Below are 9,463 nucleotides of genomic sequence, written 5' to 3'. Positions count from 1 at the left end.
TTTGAGGAAGGCGGCGTTTGTTGCCGTTTGTTTGTTGTAAGTAAATCCAACAGACTGGAAGGGTGGGGTGGCAGTTAACTCAAGTAATCAATCCCTTTTCCACACACACACACACACACACACACACACTCATTAATCCCTGTGTACCAATGAAACCAAATGCAGAATTCATGAGCTTTCCTCTGATTTGACTTCTCCTTTTTCATGTTTTTGAAGCCGTTTGAGTTTCAATTCCTGAACGCTTCCCTAACTTTCCCTTCCTGGTGCTTTCTAGTCCACTATCAGGCGCTGCGTTTGGATTTGCATGACGCTCCAGGTGTGTTATTTGACTGCAGGATCACTCTGGTCACGCAACAGATTTTCACCCGACTTAACAGTCCTGTAGGAATCCCACATCCTGCTTTAGACGAGAACGTGGCGCAAAAACAAACAAACAAAAAATACAAGTGTGTGGTTATGAAACACGGATTATTATCTAAAAGGAAAAGCAAAGATTTTCCAGGATTGCAATTTATATCAATTCGTTTATTATCCCCAACAACATGAATCATTCAAACACTGCAAAAATACAAAATACTGTCAAGTATGTTTGTGTAATTTCTAGTTCAAGTACATTTAAAATAAGACTAAATTAACTTCCAAGTCATTTTCAGCAAGATAAGAACTCATTTAAGTAAATAATTCTGTAATACTGATTCTAAAAATGATTAGCTCCACCAGCAGATTATTACATTCTTCCAATATTATATGTGAAATAATCTGCAAGTGGAACTTTTTTATTAACAAAAAAGTTAATAAACTTTTTTGTTAATAAAAAGCCAATTTAGCAAGATTCAAAATAGGCTCTTGAATCTTGCTAAAAAAAAGTTACTTTTAAGATACTTGCAATCAGATGTCAGCAGAGTATAATTACTTCAACATATTTTACTCAACTACTCAAGTTAAAGTAAAAAAGTATTTGGTAAAAAGTTACTCAAGTACTAAGTGATCAAATTATCATTTGATATTTAGAAATTACCTAATCATGTAAAATGTAAAATTAAGTGTAAACTTTGGTATTTTAAGAACCAAAATGACAATAATTCATATAGATAACAAAAAATAACAAATCAGTTTTCCAAATCATTTTCTTTCAATAAAAAACTTATGAAGTTTTAACAAAAACTGCAGGTCTGTGTCTGGTGACTCTTTAGTTTATTTTTTATTCAGTGGGTAGAAAATCCAGAAATTTTACTCAAATAAGAGTAGAAATACTTCATAATTAAAATTACTCAAGTAAAAGTAAAAAGTACAGCATAATAAAAAGTAATTTTTTTCCAAAAAATTTACTTGAGTAAAGGTAAGTAGTTACTCCTTAACTCTGTTCAAAGTGAAATAATCTAAATAATCTTTTTCTATAAGTTAAAATGTTTTATTTAACTTATTAAGGAATTATTGACTCAAATCCAGCTCCTATCTCCTGTAAGTTAGTTTGTCTTATTTCAAATGCACGAAGATTTTCAAAGAGTTCCGTTGGGGTTGCTAGGTAACGGGCCGGTCTTCCCTGAGGTTGCTAGGTAACGGGCCGGTCTTCCCTGAGGTTGCTAGGTAACGGGCCGGTCTTCCCTGGGGTTGCTAGGTAACGGCGAAGCGGCTTCTGATTTGTAACATTAGATATTTGAATTGAAACTAGACTACAAGACTTGGTGATATTTTGTGTTTTTGCAGTGACCGAAATATAAATACAAAATTATACCAATTTTTCACATTTATACAGACACTTAAAGATGAATTCCTATATATTACATTTCAGTTTGCCTGAGGAAGTCCTACCATCCCAGGCACACCTGACACTTGTTGTTTTAATAGAAATCTAATATGTACAAACATTCGGGCGCCTTCACTTCATGCCGTGCTGACTCTCGTGATGCCGGCGCAGATCCACCTTTCTCTGGAAGCCCTTTGAGCAAACGTCGCACCCAAACGGTTTGAATCCCGTGTGCTTCCTGCTGTGGGTGATCAGGTTGGAGCTCTGGCTGAACGCTTTGCCGCAAACCTGGCACTTGTGCGGCTTTTCGCCTGCGAAAAGGACAATTATTTCACTTTTTTATTTTTACCGTGACTGATTTGATTTTTTTCCTTTAGCTGCAAAAAATCAGAGTTGCTTAAAAACAGCATCAGATGTTTTCACCTCACAGGTAAAGTTTCTACTAGCGACCAATCGAGAAGAATTACGCCTTTGTTCAGATTTGGCGAAGCCTTGCTGTCAACAAATGTCAACTGAACAGACTTCCTTTTATAGAGCGCGGTGCGAAGCAGGAAAACCAGACATGCAAATTGACGGGATATTTGTTTAAACTTCTTTTTCTGATTTATCAGCAGCTTTATAACCTCTGGAAACAATTCCTCCATGCTGCACCTGGAAAGTAGTTGATATCATCAAGCACATCTTTGGACAGAAACAAAATCCGAAACCGGAGCTCACATAAAGCTACAAATCCAGAGTGGATGTTAGGGCAACACTAAGAAAAAAATAACAAAAATAAAGTCATAATATTACAGGAATAAAGTCGAAATAATATGAGACTGAAGTCATAATACCATGATTGGATTTTTGTAATTTTGTATTATTTCAACTTTTTTCTCATCCGACTTTATTCTTGTAATCTTTTAAAATAACTTTATGTATTGTGTTCTCTGCACAAAAGAGAACAATTTCAATTGCAATGTATTGCCCTGTAAATTGCACAGTTCTAAATATTGCATTATATATGATCTGAATTAATACAAAAAAGCTATTTTCAAATGATAGGTTAACTTATTTGTGCTAAAATCCCAAAACTGTTGTTTTAGCTGCAGATGAATCTTAATCAGTGTACAAATAGTCAAAGGTCCAATGAAAGGTTGCTGTGTTGTTGCATTTTAGGCAATAAATTGCTTATTTTCTCATTTAAAAAATTATTTTTTCAAATGTATTTCTAATAATAAAATAAAAATCAGCAGAGTGTGATTCTTTTTTATCCGATTCATCGTCGGAATAATCGATTACTAAAATAATTGTTAATTGCAGACATAAAAAGTGTAATATTTGCAAAATATTACACTTTCCCTAACAGCTGATGCTGTAGCAGGTTGAGTCCAGAACGGAGAGGGAGGATCTCCGCTGTAATTACCCGTGTGGATGTACGTGTGCTTCTTCATGTCCGACTTCTGATGGAACCGTTTCCCGCAGTACTGACAGGGGTATGGTCTGGTGTCGGAGTGGATGAGCAGGTGAGTGGACAGCGTGGAGGAGCGCTTGAAGGATTTACCGCACATCTTGCACTCAAAACTTTTTTCCTGAACATACAATAAAATTAAACAATTTAGACCCATTTGATAGTTTTTACAAGTTATAGGCTGCGATCTTTTAAAAGTAGAACTGCAGTCCTTTAACGATTTATTCTGACTCCTAATAAAAAAACGGGTTTTTTTGCATAAATCATCTGAAATTCCTCATGCAAATGTCTCTGTATTAGATTCAAAACATTACGTTTTCAAAGACAAACATCTGCTTTCATGCTAACTTTTGTTAGCAGCACAAAACAATATTAAGGTATTTATCTGATATTAACACAAAGACAGTGTATAACTCTGTGGATGCCAGTATGGTAAATGACATGAAAACAATCACAAGAACAAATAAATGGCCTTTCACTACAGCCATTATTCGGTAGCCATATTGAATTTTCACTTTCAATGGGGTTTAAAAAAGATTTTTCAGACTTAAAGAATCAATAATTTCTAAAATAAATGAAGCATGACAACAAACTACTGTTTTCTCAGTTTTACAAGTTTACAATTTTTACAAAACCTGAAGCAATCTGTGTTTTTGTTTACCTGGGAGTGAACGTTCATGTGTTGCTCCAGACTCACAGTGTGCCCAAAGGTTTTCCTGCAGATGCTGCAACCAAAAGGTCTCATTCCGCTGTGCGACCGCCTGACATGAACCTCCAGTCCATGAGAAGTTGAGAACACCTGGACAACAAAAAAAAACAGCAAAAATAACCTGGGGAAATTAAATACAAATGTTGATTTCACTTGTTAACAGAAAACATTTACTCACACCAACCTGGCTCTTGTTCAATCATGACTTAAGCTGGATTTCCCACATGCTTTGATTCAGTAGCCATCAACATGTTCTCACGCACATTTGGGAGAAAATGTTGATGGAAATGGCAAAAGTTCAAACAAACTTCTTTAATTTTGCAAAGAAAAAAGTTTTTACTCTAGTTTGAAGTTGTTTTTACCCTTTCTGAAAAAGAGTTTTGTGCTAAAGGAGAAATTTAAACATCTTTTCTGAATAAAACCATGAAGTACCAAACGGTCTGTGCCATACCAGAGGCACAAAACTCCTCAAAAGTTCTTGATCCCATTTTTTTCTGAGATGTGTGGTCCATGCTAGTTTTTAACCTCTACTTCCTATTTTTTGCTCCACTGTAAAATTGAACTTAAGGGGGCTGCCCACAGCGCCCCAGAGGGCCGCAAATGGCCCCCAGGCCGCACTTTGGACACCTCTGGGTGGAATAATTTATACAAGGCGAGGTTGGTTTGATTGCCCCTTATTTTAATAAATGAAATCATCATTTTAAAAATGGATATTCCATGCAGTGATGAGAAAAGCTGCCTACTTTGTCACAGGTGATGCAGTGGTAGGTGTTGGAGGTGGGGGAGTAGTGCGTGCTGCAGTCCAGCGGCTGCTGCGGCGGCGGACTGCGGCTGATGTGGCCGCCATACAGGCTGCTGGCGTGCTGCAGCACCGTGGGGCTGAAGCTCAGCTGCCGCAGCTTGTAGGACGACGACACCGGCTCCCAGGCGTACGAAGGCTTGTAGTAAGATGGGAACTCGGCCATGTGGGGCTCTAACACAGGGAGAACAGGTTGAACAGTGAAATATTATGCTTCCCTCAACAGGTTAGAACACAAAACATGTTCGTTACAGTTTGTGCACAAAATCATTCTTTGATAATGAGATTTTAGCTTTCCAGCAGCCATTGTACAGCACACAGAGCGGTAAAACCAGCTGACCAACCATACCAGAGTTCCTCTTAGGTTGCTAGGTAACAGGCTGGGGTTGCTATAGGTAATGACGCAGTGCCTGTGGATTTGTAATGTTACATTCCGGAGGTTTTTTGAAAAGGCTCGTTTCCAGACACCAAAAACAATTAACTTATTTAACTTATTGCCAAAAAACTGCTGAGTGTTTTTCTTAGAAAGCAGTTGAGAACTAGATGGAAGTACAAAATGTGCACAAAGTTTCAAGTTTATTATTTAAAAATGGGACATTGGATATCATTTAGCATTTACATGCAAATATATGAGATTATAGCCAAGTGACTAATTTTCATATCTAGTCCCACTGGGAGGATGATGATAATATGAAGTTTAATAAGAAGAAAAGAAGAACAAGCAGAATCAGACTACTGCATAAAAACCTTTTCACTGAACTCTGATCCAGAGCCGCACAGCATTCTTGGAGATGTAGGCAGAGTAAAGACTTAATACTCAACCTCTCACAGGTAGCTAAGTTAGATTAATACAATCAACTAACTCACTCGCTCTTTGGTTACCTAGCAACAACCTGCTGGGTTACAAGTAGCAAATTTCAGGTTTTGCCGCAACTGTTTAGAAATAAACAATAACTGTGGATAAAACAGGAAAGGTTGGCTTGGCTGCATTTCACATATTCAAAACACAAAAACTAATCAATACATAATTTTCATGTGACGTCAGACTTCCTTGAACTTTGTAACTGACAGCCATCTTGGCAGGCGGTTGCTATGGAGTTGCTATGACAAGAGCCAGCTCTCGACTCGTTCCTATCTAACTTACAAACATTACAACTACTTGAGTAAAATATCAGCGATATTTAGGGTGCTACTTGCAGCTGAACTAGCAAAATTAGCGTAGCTACTGTAGCTTTTATCTGCTAGCTAACACCGACTTGTAGCCTACGTGTTTGTTACGTTAAGTACTTACTCTGCCAGTTACCAGAACCTTGTCATTAATCTAATCTGAAGTCCTTTACAAATCCGTTTAAACATTGATTTCTTGTGTCCATGGAGTTCCCGATATCCATGGACATCGGGAACTCCACTTCAGAGAAACTCATCCATGCGTTTATCTTCAGTCGTATTGATTATTGTAACGGCGTCTTCACAGGTCTGTCCAACAAATAAATCAAACAGCTGCAGCTGATCCAGAATGCTGCTGCTCGTGTTCTCACTAAAACCAGGAAGATAGAGCACATAACACCAGTTTTAAAGTCTCTCCACTGGCTCCCTGTAGCTCAAAGAATAGACTTTAAAATACTGTTGCTAGTTTATAAATCACTAAATGGTTTAGCACCACAATACATTAAAGATTTGCTGCTGTTGTATCAACCTTCCAGAACTCTCAGGTTCTGGTTCTGGTTCTGCTCTGCATCCCCAGAACCAGAACCAAACGAGGAGAAGCAGCATTCAGCATCTATGCACCAAAAATCTGGAACAAACTTCCAGAAAACTGTAAAACAGCTGAAACACTGACTTCCTTTAAATCTCAACTAAAAACCCACTTGTTTAGAATTGTATTTGAAACATAATCAATTGCAAATTTATTGACGGAATCTGACTTGATGTTCTGTTTTTATTGTTGATTCTATGTTGCATTGTGTTTTTTGTGTTTGATTTGATGTAAAACACTTTGAAATGCCTTGCTGCTGAAATGTGCTATACAAATAAAGTTTGATTGATTGATTGATTGATATGAACTCTTTGTGTTAACTAGGCTGCTAACTGTATTATATCATAGTATGAGATCGGAGGAACATTTCCGTTTTTATACGGCTCAATCTCTCTATTACTGGTCAAGAACGCCCACATAGTTTCTTTTTGTTGATCTCAAGCCATCCCGCTATGCTTTGCGCTGCGCTTGTTTACTAAGATGTTGCGGACCATTTCCGGATCAGACATGTTTTCAACTATGTATGACTATCAACTGATATGAAACGCTTAAAACGTCCGGACACAGGCCCCTGCTAGTGTGAAGCTGGTCTGGCTGAGGTACCGACCTGTTAGGTAGTAGGGCTGTGAGGGGCCCCGCGGCGGGCTGGCCGGCTCTGGGTGAGCAGGTACCGGACACTGCGGCTCTGAATCCTGCGGAGGGGAGCACCTGTCTGCGGGCAGGGAGGGCCCCTCAGACAGGGGCTCCTCTGATGAGTCTGTGCTCTGCAGCTGCGACGGGACTTCTGATAAACGCACAAGAAATAAACAAAACAGTTGAGCACATTGCAAGCAACTTTAATTTTTAATGCATGCGACATTTAAGAAAATGTCGTTTATTTAGCGAAGAAAAAGTGACGCATTTTCCATTTAAAGTTACAGATAAAGTCTTACCCTGGTCTTCAAACTCCGTCGGCTGCTCCTCTTCATAACTGCGGTGGATGTTATAAGAGGCGCACCGTTTGTTTTTCACCAGAAATGACCGCGGCATGTTGTTTCTGCGTCGCAAAAATATCGCACAGAACATTTTCTATTTGTTTTTAACGCAATAAATAAAATGAAGCATTCTAAAATGTCATTATAATGTTAAATAAATATGTAAACTACACATTAGAATATGTTTTTATAAAGGTTTTAGAACTGGTTAGAGCTAAAATGTAATTTTGAAGAAGTTTTTCTTCTTTTTAGCAAAAACAATAAAAGATATTGTTAACTACCTGTTTGAGTTATTGTACAATTTATGAAAATGTGAAACAGTTGGCACCGACTCACCGTTAATTGAGCCCGAATTAAAACAATAATGATAAACTTTATAGATCCAAAATGCGTCGCAGGAAAAAACAAAAACAAAACAAACACAGAGAAAGAAATCCGTTTCCTAAAAGTTGCAGAAGCGTTAAAGCAGAGTAAGAAGCATCATCTGCGCTCGCAACTCGCTCTTTTTCTCCCCTCCCTGATTTTCAATCAGATAACTTCGCAGGGGAATCTGACTGTGGTTTCAGCCAATGAAAAGGCCAAGATGCAGGTGGAAATTTGCTTAGAAAAACAGCGGCCTTCGGAACAGTTATACAAAACAGCCGCGACTGCATCAGGAGAAGAGACTTTTTTTTACACAACAGCACGTTAAACATGCGAAATATGCAACAATAAAATAAAAATAAATTCTGGGTAATTAATTAAAAATGCAGAAACAAGGAAAACTTTTAAAACAAATCCCTTACACTTTATGCTTGGTTTACTGGATTTGCACAAAGTAAAGTAAAATGAACCTTTGTGTAAGATTTAAGAGTCTTTATCGTCCACGTATGTCTACATATTTATTTAGGGCTGCACAGTGGCGCAGTTGCCTTGTAGCAAGAAGGTCCTGGGTTCGATTCCCGTCTTTCTGCATGGAGTTTCTCCCTGTGCATGTTCTATGGGTTCTCCGGCTTCCTCTCACAGTCCAAAAACATGACTGTCAGGTTAAGAGAATCTCTCTAAATTCTCCCTCGGTGTGAGTGTGTGTGTGCATGGTTGTGTGTCCTCCGTGTTGCCCAGAGACAAACTGGTGACCTGTCCAGGTGACCCCCGCCTCTCGTCCGGGAGGTTAGCTGGAGAGGCAGCAGCACCTCCTGACCCCACAAGGACAAGGGTGAACAGAAAATGGGTGGATATGTAACTTTAGCACCTCCAAAGATACACACACCAAACCAGTCTGCTTATCCAAGCACAGCTAACTGTTGGTTGCTATGGCGACACAAAAAAACACAAATTGTTCAGTCAATTGAATGGAAAGTTCATTTTAATAGTAAAAACAACAACCATCATCTTCCTCTTCATCATTATTATTTGTGAGAGTTTCGGTGCAATAAAGGCAAAATGAAGTTTGAGTGCAAGAGCGACATCTAGCGGAGAAAAACCTCAACGTGTCATACAATAAATAACTTAATATGAGACTAATAACATCATATCATATAAAATACTATAACAATTTAGAATGTTATTGCAGCGTTCATTTATTTCAGTAACTCCATTATCAAGTGAAGCAGATTATTTACACACATTTGATGCCTTTACGCCTTTATTTCTGTTCATTATAATGAGTTTATGCTTACAGTTAATGAAAATACAGCATTTACATCAGATAAATGTGGTGATATAATGCTGCCATCATTTGAACCTGATGTGATGCACAATGTATTAGTCTCCGTCTAAAGTTTAACTAAGAATTTGTGGTGAGATAAATCAAACCTGGCTTAATTTCAATGACTTTTCAAATAAGAACTGAAAAACATTTCAGTCTCTGTGTGCAAAAATGAAAGAGACAAAAAACTGGCAGCTGTAAATGCAACATAAGGTGGTTTTATTAAGGAATCCACAATTCCCAAATAAAGCTTTAGGATCGGTATTGGTTGATTCTGACTTTAATCTGAAAGAATTCTGACTTTAAAATCAGAACTGTAGTTTTATTATGAAATGTAAAAT

The 9,463-nt window shown here is 37.9% G+C and overlaps 1 protein-coding gene across 1 annotated transcript; it reads right to left on the bottom strand.

The window, feature by feature from the left end:
• Positions 1-494: 494 nt before the first annotated feature.
• On the bottom strand, positions 495-7,923 carry gfi1b (growth factor independent 1B transcription repressor). Its single transcript, XM_044144194.1, has 7 exons — positions 7,772-7,923; positions 7,394-7,497; positions 7,069-7,245; positions 4,650-4,879; positions 3,859-3,996; positions 3,153-3,318; positions 495-2,058 (listed from the first exon to the last, which is right to left on the bottom strand). Exons 2-7 carry the CDS (start codon positions 7,488-7,490, stop codon positions 1,880-1,882), a joined length of 987 nt encoding a protein of 328 aa, XP_044000129.1. The 5' UTR covers positions 7,491-7,497; positions 7,772-7,923; the 3' UTR covers positions 495-1,879.
• Positions 7,924-9,463: the final 1,540 nt, after the last annotated feature.

Source organism: Gambusia affinis, linkage group LG17, assembly GCF_019740435.1.
Source record: "Gambusia affinis linkage group LG17, SWU_Gaff_1.0, whole genome shotgun sequence".
Classification (NCBI taxonomy): Eukaryota; Metazoa; Chordata; class Actinopteri; order Cyprinodontiformes; family Poeciliidae; genus Gambusia; species Gambusia affinis.
Note: the sequence above shows the minus strand (reverse complement) of the source record. Positions and strands in the feature narration are given on the sequence as shown.

What these genes read in the sequence shown, in the direction of transcription:
- gfi1b (XM_044144194.1), bottom strand. Translation starts at nt 7,490, where the DNA reads ATGCCGCGGTCATTTCTGGTGAAAAACAAACGGTGCGCCTCTTATAAC. An exon ending in GACGGAGTTTGAAGACCAGG is followed by an intron (nt 7,246 to 7,393) that starts GTAAGACTTTAT and finishes TGCGTTTATCAG; the next exon opens with AAGTCCCGTCGCAGCTGCAG. An exon ending in ACTGCATCACCTGTGACAAA is followed by an intron (nt 3,997 to 4,649) that starts GTAGGCAGCTTT and finishes TTTGTTGTCCAG; the next exon opens with GTGTTCTCAACTTCTCATGG.